The 11,666-nt window shown below is 64.4% G+C and overlaps 1 protein-coding gene across 4 annotated transcripts; it reads left to right on the top strand.

The window, feature by feature from the left end:
* On the top strand, positions 1–9,858 carry GATD3 (glutamine amidotransferase class 1 domain containing 3). 4 transcript variants are annotated; one of them, XM_036098976.2, is made up of 7 exons: positions 3–182; positions 520–572; positions 1,844–1,957; positions 2,621–2,740; positions 6,048–6,140; positions 8,009–8,165; positions 9,304–9,858. In XM_036098976.2, exons 1-7 carry the CDS (start codon positions 54–56, stop codon positions 9,430–9,432), a joined length of 795 nt encoding a protein of 264 aa, XP_035954869.1. In that variant the 5' UTR covers positions 3–53; the 3' UTR covers positions 9,433–9,858. The 4 variants fall into 4 exon arrangements, with proteins under 4 accessions (XP_035954871.1, XP_035954870.1, XP_035954869.1 ...); XM_036098978.2 differs by lacking the exon at positions 2,621–2,740 and having other exon boundaries at positions 1–182; XM_036098977.2 differs by lacking the exon at positions 6,048–6,140 and having other exon boundaries at positions 1–182.
* The last annotated feature ends 1,808 nt before the right edge of the window (positions 9,859–11,666 follow it).

The following is an 11,666-nucleotide window of genomic DNA, read 5'->3' as shown; positions in this document are numbered from 1 at the left end:
GCGCAGGCGCTCTGTGACCGCGTGACCCTGCGACCCGCTGTCCCCGCGCAGTCATGGCGGCGGTCAGGGCCCTGGTGGCGTCCAGGCTACTGGCCGCCTCCGCGTTCGCGCCGCTTCATGCGTGCACCCCACGCGCGCCCCTCCACAGCTCCGCGCCGCGCCCGGGGGCCAGGGTCGCGCTAGTAAGTGGACGCCCGCGGGCGGGCCTGGGGCGGGGCTGCCGCCGAGGTCGGGCCCCTGCCCTCCCCCAGGCCGACCCCTAACCACCCTAACCACCCTAACCACCCCCGCCCGAGGGCGAGCTCAAGTCACCCCCGCCCCCAGGTCGGGCCCCCGTGCCCCCAGCCCTGCGGCCGGGCTGGTCCGTTCACCCCCTGCCCCACCCCTGCCCAAGGTCAGAGCCTCCTCCCCGCCAACCCTCCGAGGCCAGCTCCCTTCTCCCCTCCAGGCCCGCCCTTCTCCGCCCTGCCCCGGCCAGCTGCCCCAGGTGGACCCCCCTTGACCCCCGCTCCCCTGCAGGTGCTGTCTGGTTGCGGAGTCTACGATGGGACCGAGCTCCACGAGGCCTCCGCGTAAGCCGTGGGGGACGGTTTGCTTTTCCCCAGCCGTTCGGAGACCCTTTGATTAGACGGGCAGAAGCGAGCGAGCGGGGAAACATTGGGGTCACTTGTGTGCGGCGCAGGGAGCCCCGGACAAGCCCGCTAAGTACCTTCCGTGGCCTTGTCCCCCAGAGATAACCACTGAACCCGTCTGGTGCTCTGTTAACGCCCGCCGGCTCACTCTGAAGTTCCCGGGCAGGCGTCCACATTCTCATTCGTGGCTCCAGTGTGATTTTAAGGTGCTGAGCCACCCCGGGCTGTGGACAGGTTCTTCGACGTGGCCTGTCAGCTGTTGCTAAGTCGTTTGTACTGTCTTTTTATTAAGAAAGGTTTGTGTGAGCAGGAGTGGTAGTGTTGTCCTGTCTGGAGTAGGTTGGAGGGAGAGTCAGCGCGCGGTTGGGGAGCATGCCCCTCCCAAGTGCAGGCCTGCAGGGTGCCCAGAGGAGCCCGAGGCCCCTCCCCAGCCTGCAGCTTCCCTCGGGTGCCAGCATGGGCACTGGGCACGCAGCGGACTTTGGAGTGTGCCGAGCTCGTGGGCGGGAGAGGGCCAGGAGAGCTTCCAGATGGGGGCTCGGGGTGGGGGCACGAGAACGCAGAGGCACGGGGTGGCGGGCGGACAGCGCGGGCACGGACCACGTGTGGAGAGCCCTGCAGGTTACGAGGAGCAGAGCCTGAGTGCCAGGGTGGCGCTGGTCCTACCCGCTCATGCCCCTCACGCCGCCTCCTCTGAAGGGGGACGGTGAGAGCCCCGGCTCTAGAACAGATGTGGACGTGTGCCTGGCACAGAGCAGCCCTTGGGGAGACCTGCACATCTCTCCCCCAGCCCTCTGGCTGTGACGGGAAAGGTGCGACAGAGCAGGACTTGAACCTACTGTCCTGACCAAAGCCCGACTCGGATCCTCCAGCCCTGCACTGATTGGCCTATGGGAAGAAGAGCACCACGAAGCAGCCTGGGAACTTAGACGTCAGGCTGTGACCAGTCAAGTCACCTGTGCCCTGCACCCCAGTTTGTAAAGGGAGCTTGGGGACCAGCTGGGCTCTGCAGGCTAGTTCAGTGACAGCGAGTCTGGATTGTGGATGTTTGGGTCACTGGCAAGCCAACCGCAGCTTTCTGTAAAGCTGACGTGATGGTAACATACCTAAGGGGTGGATGGGGGGCACTCTGCAGAAGTCCTGCTCACAGAAGCGAGGTGGTAGCGCCGGGTCGGGTAGGTCTCAGCCTGTCCTGATTTTCTTCCGTGCAGGGTGCTGGTTCACCTGAGTCGTGGCGGGGCCGAGGTCCAGATCTTTGCTCCTGACATCCCTCAGATGCACGTGGTTGACCACACCAAGGGGCAGCCTTCTGAGAGCGAAACCAGGTTGGGTGCTGCCCCTCTCGCCCTGGAGTGTGGACAGGTGCCTGCTAGAAGCTCCCTGAGAACCTGTGTGCTTGGTTGCGTCGTCCTGGCTGCGGATCTGGCTGCGTTCCGTGCTGTTCTGATGCTCCTGTTGCCCTCTAATGCCTGCCACAAGTCGTCCTGCCTGTGTTTCGTGACCGCCTGCCGGGCGGCTCGGCTGGGACTGCTGCCTCCTGTCCCTGCTTGGGCCCCGATCTCTCTGGGTCTCTCTGAGCGTTTCTCTCCCTGAGGCACATGCAGTCTTGGCACACTCTCGCCCCTCCCGTCTTGCTCCGGCCGCAGGGTCCAGCCAGGGAGAGCTCTGTCTCCTGGGAGCTGCAGGGCCTCCGCTGGCCCGGGCTTTGTCTTCCTGCCCGGGCCCCGGGCCACGCAGCCTGGAGGAGGTAGCGCCAGCTGGGGTTGACCCCGGGTTGCCTCCCTCCCCCCGTACGGTATCTGGACCTTCCCACCCCTGTCCTGTCTTTCGTCAGTGCCCAGGACTAAGTGCTGCAGATGCTGCGAGGGGCTAGACCGTCTTCCCTGGGGCGGAGGACGTGTGTTCTGCTCGTGCGGTGGCCTCCGCGCGCCCCGCTCTGCTCTCTGCACGCTGACGCCGTCCTCAGGCCTCTCTGTGTCCTCTCCCAGGAACGTCCTGACGGAGTCTGCGAGGATTGCGCGCGGGAAGATCACCGACCTGGCCAGGCTCAGCGCAGCCAATCACGACGCTGCCATTTTCCCCGGAGGCTTCGGAGCTGCTAAAAACTTGTGCGTGCTGGAGCTCTGGGGTCTCTGCTTTTCACCTGTAGCGGGAGACGGGGACGGGGGCCTGGGGTCCCAGAGGCTGCACGGAGCTGCGCTGTGACAGGACACCGCTGTGGGATGGGGCTCAGGTGGAACTTAAGCAAGACCTGGATTTTTGTCTCACTTCCTGCTGAGTGCTCTCGGTACCGGCCACACTTGGGGGGGGCGTGGGCTTCCACTCATCTCACCACTGTGCTGGCGGTCTCGTCACATCAGGACCCGCGTGTCCGCACGTGTTACTCGTGGACACCGCCTCTTCGTGGGCCTTGCAGCAGGGAAACCGCTTTTCTGGTGGGCCGTGTGGAGGCTGGCCCCGACCGGAGGAAGGGAGTCCTTCCTTGTATTGTTCTCTGGGTCGTTGCCATGGTAGCTAGACCTCAAGCTGTCACCCCGCCGGCGTGACGTCCTTTGGGTTTCAGGTCCTCTTTCTGTTCTCATTTCTCTACCTCTTCTTTCTGCCCGCCTCATAGAAATCCTCTGCGCTGGCCTCACCAGCCCGGCACATCCCTTCCGAGGCGGCTTCACCGTAGCTCGCTTGGGAAGACAGGAAGCAGCTGTACCCCACGCTTTGGGGTTCAGACGTGGACCCTAGTGGAGTAACAGCCTGGGCTGGGTGGGTTTCCATGGAAACCCAGCAGATCAGCAGATCGGGCTCCAAGTGGAGCGTTTTCCTTTTTCTCGGAGGAGCCGGCTGCTCTGGCCCACGCCCAGGGGCCCCTGACGGAGTGGCTGGCTGTGAGCTCAGGCAGCCAGCCCCAGCCCTCCGCCTCCCTGCTCCCGCCCCTCCCCTCCCAGATCAAGTGGGTGCCGGGTGCCGCCTGCACCCTCACCGCACAGCCTCGGCCAGCGCGTACCCCTTGGGTTTCCTTGCTGTGCTGTCTGGGTGTCCTCGAAGGTCTCTGCTCACCACTGCCTGCTGGGATGGGCTCCTGTTCTCCCCCTCCTCCTCCCCACTCTCGAGTTCTCTGTGAGCATCGTGGGAACTGGCCAGGCCCTCTTCCCAGCTGCTCCTTCGTGGAGTCTCCCCTCCTGCCCCGGCACCCCTCTCTCAGCTCCCCCAGGAGTTTCGTCTGTATCTGGACCGTGGACGTTCCCCTTACTGGCCCGTGTGGCCAGCTGCTGCCCAAGACTCGCAGCAGAATGTCCCCTCGATGGTCAGAGCTGCTTCCCCTAACCTGGACCGTCGTCCGTCTACTCTGCCTCCCTGTGGACTCCTTGTGCGTCGGGCATGGGGCGGGGCAGGGTGGGGCCAGACGCCTTGGACCCTTGTGCTTATTGCCCCCCACCCCCGTTTGGGTTAGTTGATGGGTGCTGTTCCCCTGCAACAGCGTCCTGGCTGGCTGTGTCCGGGTGCCCTGCACCCAGAAATGAGGGGCAGGGCAGGCTCCCTAACGTGTTCCGACACCTCGTGGCTCCCCTCGGCCTGCAGACATCTGAATGGCTTTGTCCAGATCCCAAGCCCATGTCCCCAGCCCCTGGAAGCGGTTCCCATACTCCTTCATCCTGCTGGGAGCCCTGCCTCCCCCTCATGTCCACTTTGTTTTGCAAGAACCAGCCTGTCGGGCGAGCTTCCCTTGTCACTGCTTCCTTCACGCGCCCCTTGGCAGTAGATGGCAGAGAATGGCCTCTGTTGGCTGGGCTTGGCGCTGCCAGGACCGGGCTCTCTTCCTCGGGAAGATAAGCCTTGTCTCTGACCGTTAGCACCTCCCCTGGGGGGAGGGCACTTCAGGGATCTGCTGGGGCTGTGTCCGTGGCACAGATGACCACCCACGCGCGGTTGGCGTGGAAGCACAGATAGGAGGGGCGCCGGGTTGTTGGTGGGTCTTTGCTCTGCATTCGAGGGAGCGGTCGCCTTGGTGATCAGCGCTCATTTCTGTGAGCTCAGTCTTCCTTGGGGGAAGCTGTGGCTTATGGTCGCTTGCCCCATTCCTCCCGACCTTTCCAGAAGACAGGCCGGCTCGCTGTGATCGGTCTCCTTAGCCGTGGCTGCGGTGGCCGTTGGTCGTGCCGTGTGCACACAGCAAGGGACGGCAGGCGAGTTCGCTGGGGACAAGTTCCCAGTGGGAACTCGCTCTCTCCTGTCTGGGGCCTCAGGCTTGTCCCTGCACTGTTTCCCCCTTTCACATGTGCTTCCCAAGAGATTCCCGTGTGGTTGTATTAAAAATCTAACCAGGGCGTCTGGCTGGTGCAGTTGGTTGAGTGTCCACCTCTTGATTTCGGCTCAGGTTGTGATCTCAGGGTCGTGGGATCGAGCCCCACGTCGGGCTCCGTGCTTACTGGGAGTCTGCTTGAGATTCTCTCTCTCCCTCTCCCTCTGTCCCTCCCCTCTGTGCGCGTTCTCACTCTTTGTGAGATAAATCTTTTTTTTAAAAAAAAAAGAAGTCTAACCAGATGGAGTCGTGTTAAGCTTATCGTTCTGTATTTTGTGTTTTTCACAAATGGTGTGGCTTGTTGGTGGCGCATTAACCACCTCACGGCTGCACACGCAGATCCCGTCGGGTAGACGACCCAGCTCTGGTGGACAGTGGTGGTTTCCAGTTCTCACTTCTGGCCTGACAGCTTTTGGGGGATATAGCTGACTTGCATCGAGAGGGTGAACTGGGATACGTTTGGCCGTGCGGCATACCGAGACCACCGCAGGATGGCAGAGCTGCGTGGCGCCCACGCGTCTCCCAGGCCTGTGCCCGCGACACTGCGGTAGTCGGCCCAGGACGGAGGCGTCCACCCGTGCCCAGAGCAGAGGGCCAGAGCGGGGCTCTGGATAAAGCGCGTGTACTTCGGGGTTGCCTCCCAGGGAGGTGCCGGCGCGTAGCCGGTGGGAGGGGAGGCCGTCCAGACCGCTGAGCTGTCCTCGCTGTGCCAGGGAAGCGGCGTCTAACCGCATCGTTTCCTCCTCCGTGGATTGTCTGTCACGGCTTTTAGGCCCGTGGCGTGTCTTGCTGCCCCTTAGCTTATGGAGCAGACCTCTGATGACCCCTTGGGTGTGGCCCACTGCCCGCGCACCTGCCGGCTTTGGTTCGCTCGGGATCGGCTTCCCCACCTCACCTCTCCGCTGCCCCCTTCTCTGCTGTGCTTGCTTCTTTCTGTTTTAAAAAGTAGAAAGAATTATATATATAATTAAGTGAAAAACCACGCACAGGCACAGTAACTGCTTGTCTCAGGCGCTGGGGAGTTAGCGGAGTGATGGGTACACGTCCAGGGTGGGGTCGGAGGCTCCCCGGGCACGTAGACCCCCAGCTGTGAGATCTGAGGACGCCTCTTCTCGTGGTAGGAGCACGTTCGCCGTCGACGGGAAAGACTGCAAAGTCCATGAGGACGTGGAGCGGGTCCTGAAGGAGTTCCACAAGGCCGGCAAGCCCATTGGGTATGTGGGGGGGCGGGGCGCGTGGGCTTAAGGCTGTTTTCACTTGGGCTTCACGCGCCGTCACAGGTGCCTTCCAGCTTGGAAAACTCTGTGTGGTCACGGCAGTTTGTCCTGGTGACTTAACAGGAAGGAGAGCTTCCAGGAGGCTCCCCAGGCAGTCCTCCCCTGACCCCAGCCTTTTCCAGCACCCCTTCCCCCTGCCTGGCGTCTGCCCGCCCGTCCTCGCTCGGGCTGGGCTGGTGCCGGGTGGCCCTCAGGCCGTTGCCGCTGCCCTCCGAGGCAGTGAGCCCACTGCGCGCCCAGACTCAGCGGCACGGCCTCCGCTCACCAGGCCCGAGCTCGTCACCTGCGGCCTGCACCGACCTCGCAGCGGTTGTCCCCGCTCCCGCGCTAACGCGTGGGTTGCTTGTCCACGTGAATGCACTGCAGCGTGCAGATGGCTCGGCTTGGGCCTGCTGGTTCGAGAAGCCCCCTCAGGAGCTCTGCTCTGCTCGACGCACCAGAGACGGTGGGTGCGGACGTGGGAGCACGCCGGCCTCCTGACAGCTGTGTGAGCAGGGTCGTGTTAGGACGGCCCCTGCGAAGGTCACTCACCGGCACTCGTGTGCAGTCACTTGCGGGAGCCCCTCCTCGCGGAAGGCGCCGGCCTCGGCCCCGTGGGCTGGGAGCACGTCTGCTCGGAAGACGCCGCGCTGCCCAGGGAGCGGTCACGGCGCCGCCACCGGCCTCTCCCCTGGCCGGACGCTGTCCCTGGAGCAGCACCCATTATGTGGGCGGGCGTCAAGGAGGACCCTGTGTCGGAAGCACAGGTGGGAGCGAGGGGTCTGGTGGCTGTGCCGCCCTGCTCGTGTGTCCCCTGAGCTCGGGCCTCCCCGTCTGCGGCCCGAGAGGGCCGATGGCCGCGGCGCCGTTCGCGTGCGTCCCGTGCTGGCTGCCAGGTGTCCGCGGGCTTGTGATGTGGGGCACTTCAGAGACACCGGGTCCGATCACTTTTTACCTACTTGGCGGCGGAGGGAGGTTTTCTCCCACGGGTTTCTAAGCACGTTGTTGTGGGTGTTGTGAGGTTTGAAAAAGAACGTAAGTGTGTCCTGACGTTATTTTGTCACGGCTCGTGGAGCAGTGTGTCCGCAGAGCCGTTCCGGCGGGCGCGGGAGAAGCAGGCAGGCGTGCTGGAGATGAGCCGGGGCAGCGGGCTGCTGGCAGCGTGCGTGCCAGCGGGGAGGGCAGGGCGGCCCGGCTGCAGCCCTGTGCCGAGCGCGTACCGCCTGCCGTGGGCGGGGCCCCGGCGCAGGGTCTCATGCTGCCGGTCAGCAGGCCTCCTGCGGGAGCAGAGCCTCTAGGAGCCCCGAGGGCAAGCACCGGCCACACGGCCCCACACGCGCGCCCAGGAGCGAACCGCGAGGCTCAGGCGCCTTGGGAATGGCCCGTGTGGGTGTAGTGGGGCTTGCTGCTCTCCTGGGAGGGGGCCCTTCGCTCCTGTGGTGCCCGGCACACCCATGGGTCCCATGAGACCGCTCTTGCACCCTCTCCAGAGAAGTCCGTGCTGTGTGAAGAGCCACCCCGAAACTCGGGCCTAAGGCCACTGTTGCCATCCGAGCCCTTCTCTGCGCACAGCACGGCGGGTGGCCCGGTGCCAGCTGGCCCCCTGCTCCGTGGCCAGGCCTGACCCCCGGGCGCCCAGAGCCTGCAGCACATGCGGGGAGTGAGCTGAGGCCCACTCCTCACTCCGTGGGCTCAGCGGCTACCGTTTGTGCTCATCCTCAAGGTCAATTCCGTTCCTTCGGTATTCCCTGCTGAGCCCCGGGCCCGGCGGCCACCCGTGCTCTCCTGAGCCGACCCCCGTGCCGACTGTGTCCCTCACTTTTCAGCCTGTGCTGCATCGCTCCCGTCCTGGCGGCCAGAGTGCTCCGTGGGGTCGAGGTCACCGTGGGCCACGAGCAGGAAGAAGGCGGCAAGTGGCCCTACGCAGGGACTGCGGAAGCCATTAAGGCCCTGGGCGCCAAGCACTGTGCGAAGGGAGTGACCATATCCTTTCCGGCAGCCAGCGTGGCAGTGGCGTGTGGTGCTGGGGACCCCTCCTCTGACCCTTGGCGACTGCCCCGGGCAGGCAGCCTCTTGAACTAGGACTGCGCTGTTGGGGGCCTCTGCGAGCAGGTGCGTGACGGGCCTGGCACCCAGTGCCATGACGCACCGGTCCCCAGGCCGTTTCCACGTTGGCCCTGGGGACGCTCGCTGTCTGCGGCATGCCCCAGGCCTGGAGCTCTGCTGGGCTGCCCGGTCCGGTGAGTGGACGGCTTCAGGCTCGATGGGGACGAGTTTCTGGCCGGGAGGGGAGGGAGCACGCGCCCCAGGGTGGGGGGAAGCTGCAGAGGGAAGAAGTACGGGGCGGGGGGTGGCTTGGCTGGAAGCCCCTGGGCAGTGTGGATGGGTAGCCACCCCAGTGGCCTTGTTGGCCCCTGATCGTCCTGCGGGTGCCCAAGTGCTGTGCGCACAGAGCCTCGGGCCACCGGCTGACCACGTTCCGGGTCCACAGCTGGACCCAGACTCTCCACGTGGGCCAGAGGTGAGGAGCGGAGGGTGCGGGAGACAACACCAGGACCCTCTGGGTGTCTGTCTCGAAGGTGCCTTTCTTTTCTTGCGCACAGTTTCGGGCGAAGGGTTCCCTCTCCCTCCCGCGCGGAGTGGCCGGCAGGGCCAGGCCTGTCATTGCCTGGGGTCTGGGTGACCAGGACAGGAGCCCAGCTTGTGTAGAGGGGGGTCCCAGGTTGGGTTGGCCCCTTGCCGTGGACGAGCTCTCTGGTTTAGTTTCTTGATCAGAAGAACAGAGCTGCTTTCGCCCGCTCCAGGGTTGCTGTGGGGCCCAGGCTGGCGCTCGTGTGCGTGCAGCCCAGGTCTGTGGGTGCGTCTGGGTCCCGTGGGCTGGGCCGCCCTGGGGCGTCCTGTGAAGCCAGCACTCTGCTGGCTGAGGTTGGGAGGACTGCATCCCCCAGTCCCGAGCGCAGGCGGTACGGAACGGGGCCCCGTGGGCAGAGACAGCAGCAGGAGGAAGCCCCGCCGCGAGCTGCCTTGAGAAGGGGGGCTGGGGCGGGGGCCGCGGTGGATGCTTCGCGCCTGCACTCCTCTAGTCCTTGCTGGGTGACGTTTTCCCATAACTTCCGTGCACGAAGCTCACGTGGACCAGAAAAACAAGGTGGTGACGACCCCGGCCTTCATGTGCGAGACGGAGCTTCACCACATCCACGACGGGATCGGGGCCATGGTGAAGAAGGTGCTGGAACTCTGTGGGAAGTGACCGTGCCGCGAGCCCTGCGGCCTCCACCAGGGGGAGCTGGTGGCCTGCTTTCCCCGTGGCTTTGCTTTTCCTTCTGTAGGTGTCTTCTGCCCGAGGGGGCGTCCTTGGGGCCAGGGACGGATCGGTGTGCGGCATTCCGTCCACACGCGGAGGCTGGACCCCTTGTGTGACCTGAGATCGAAGTGGGGCCTGCTCTTTCAGAGAATTGGGAGACACGTCCCCCCACTGCCTCACGTTTGGCTGGCCTTAGGATACGTGGTGTTTGGGAGGAAAGAATTTTTTTGAGTTTACGAATCTAGTAGTTAGGAAATTGAATTATCATACTTATTGGTAATTGAAAGTTCTCTAGGCTGGAGTAAATATGTACTAAAACGGGAAGGGGGTTGCACTGAGGCCAGGGAGAATAAACTGCTTTCCAGACGGACACTCTGCCGGCGTCTGAAGCTGGTGTGTGAGGCGCGTGAGCGAGGTTTCTTGCTTTCCGGGAAGGAAGGGACGTTGTGGACGCTCGGCCTGCGTGGTCAGACTGCTGGGTCGGGGCTGTCGGGTTGTCCCAGGCCACGAGCGACAGCCCACGTGAGCTGATAAAGCACCGTGGGTGTGCTTCTGTGTGGGGAGAGACGTCTCGGGCCGCAGCCCGCGTGTGGCGCGGGCTTCCTCCGCTGTAGCACGTTCCCCTCCAGCCCGCGTCCTGTGCCCCCGGGGATGCCCCCATGCGCAGCTGCCGGGGTCCGCGCGTCCTGTGCCCCCGGGGACGCCCCCACACGCAGCTGCCGGGGTCCGCGTAGTGGGCCGTTCAGTTTGGGCCTGGGGACGGGGCACAGAGGCCCAGGCCCCCCACCCCCGCTGCCGTGAGAGGTAAGTGATGATGAGCCTCCTGGTTTTCGGGCCTGGGGCGGGGCAGTAACGCGTGATGCCGTGCCGCCCGGCCCCCCGGCCCACCTGCTGTCTGGGTCAGCTGGCCTCGACATGTCTGACCTCCCACGGGAACTCTGTTCTCTGGGGGCCTGCCTATCCCCCCCCGCAGCAGGAGCCCCCTCGGCCCACCTGCGGGCACCAGGATTGCCCTTGCTCTGGGCAGCCTCCCAGGGCCCGCCGGAGGTCAGGTCACTGAGGGTAACTGTCTCCTTCCTACGAAATTTGTCTGTCGAAACCCTTTGTGTGTGTGTCTGCGCGTAGGGAAGAGCGCCTGGGCCCCAGGCGTGCAGCTCGGGGAGGCGTCACAGCAAGCCCAGCTGGGGCCAGAGAGCAGAGGGTCTCCCCGCCCCTACCAGGCCCGAGCGCTCTCGGCTCTGGGCACGGGGAGCCCTTGCTGTGTGGCTTTCCTCTGTGGACGAGTTCTCCCCAGCGGGTCTCTCCACGGGCTTTCCCGTGTCACGCAAGCACTGCCTTCGAGAACGTTCTTGTAGGTGCTGGGGCGTGTTTCCGGGCACGTCGGGTGCTACGTCCCGGTGTGGGCTTCTGGGCTGTAGGGTGTTTGAGCTTGGCTTTCATGAACAAGGGGCTGCAGTGCGCGAGCGCCCCAGCCACCCCCGGCCACCGGGGCTCTTAGGCCTGGTGGGCCTTCGTGTGTCCTGAGGGCCACCCCACAGGTGTGGATGGTGTGGCCCTGGGTTTTCTCTGGTGGCTCCCTGATGTCTACTGTCTCCGATCACCTTTTTGTCGATTTTTTCTGCCTTTTGGCAGTCTGCTTTGCTGAAGCACGTGTTTGGGTTCTTATTCGTTATTGGAGCTACGTGTGCGCTTCTGATTACATGTCCTCCGTCAGGTACGTGGGTCATGCATGTTTTCTTCCGTTGGCCTTTCTTCTTCAAGGGGGCCTCGATGAGCACATCCTCCTGGCTTTTGTGTAGGCCCGTCCACGGCCCTTTCTGGCGTGTGGTGTTCTGTCGAAGATAACTCCTCCCGGGTCAGGGAGGCCTTCCCCGTGTTCTCTGTTGTCTGCCCTCCACCTTCACGTCACTAGTTCATCTGGAAGCTGCGGTGATGAACCCATCTGCTCTGCAGTTTGATTTCTTCTGGAAACGCCAGGGGACGTGCCCCCGGAGCAGAGCGGCGGTGTTCAGCGGCCCAGGAGCTGTCCCCATGTGGCCGTGCGCCCTCGGGAAGTGGGCCCTGGGCAAGGGCAACCGCTGGCACCGCCCAGAGCCTGCACTCGCCCCCACTCCCTCGGGGGTCTCCGCAGGGGCACGGGTGATCTCAGGCGCTGTGGGGCGCAGAGCCCCTGACGGCAG

Source organism: Halichoerus grypus, chromosome 1, assembly GCF_964656455.1.
Source record: "Halichoerus grypus chromosome 1, mHalGry1.hap1.1, whole genome shotgun sequence".
NCBI lineage: Eukaryota > Metazoa > Chordata > Mammalia > Carnivora > Phocidae > Halichoerus > Halichoerus grypus.
The sequence above is the reverse complement of the archived record's forward strand: the minus strand, read 5'-3'. Positions and strand labels throughout refer to the sequence as shown.

Bases quoted from the DNA above. Each gene is read 5' to 3' on its own strand.
- GATD3 (XM_036098976.2), top strand. From the start codon at position 54: ATGGCGGCGGTCAGGGCCCTGGTGGCGTCCAGGCTACTGGCCGCCTCC. The intron at 6,141-8,008 runs GTATGTGGGGGG...CTCACTTTTCAG, and splicing joins AAGGCCGGCAAGCCCATTGG to CCTGTGCTGCATCGCTCCCG. The intron at 8,166-9,303 runs ATATCCTTTCCG...ACTTCCGTGCAC, and splicing joins ACTGTGCGAAGGGAGTGACC to GAAGCTCACGTGGACCAGAA.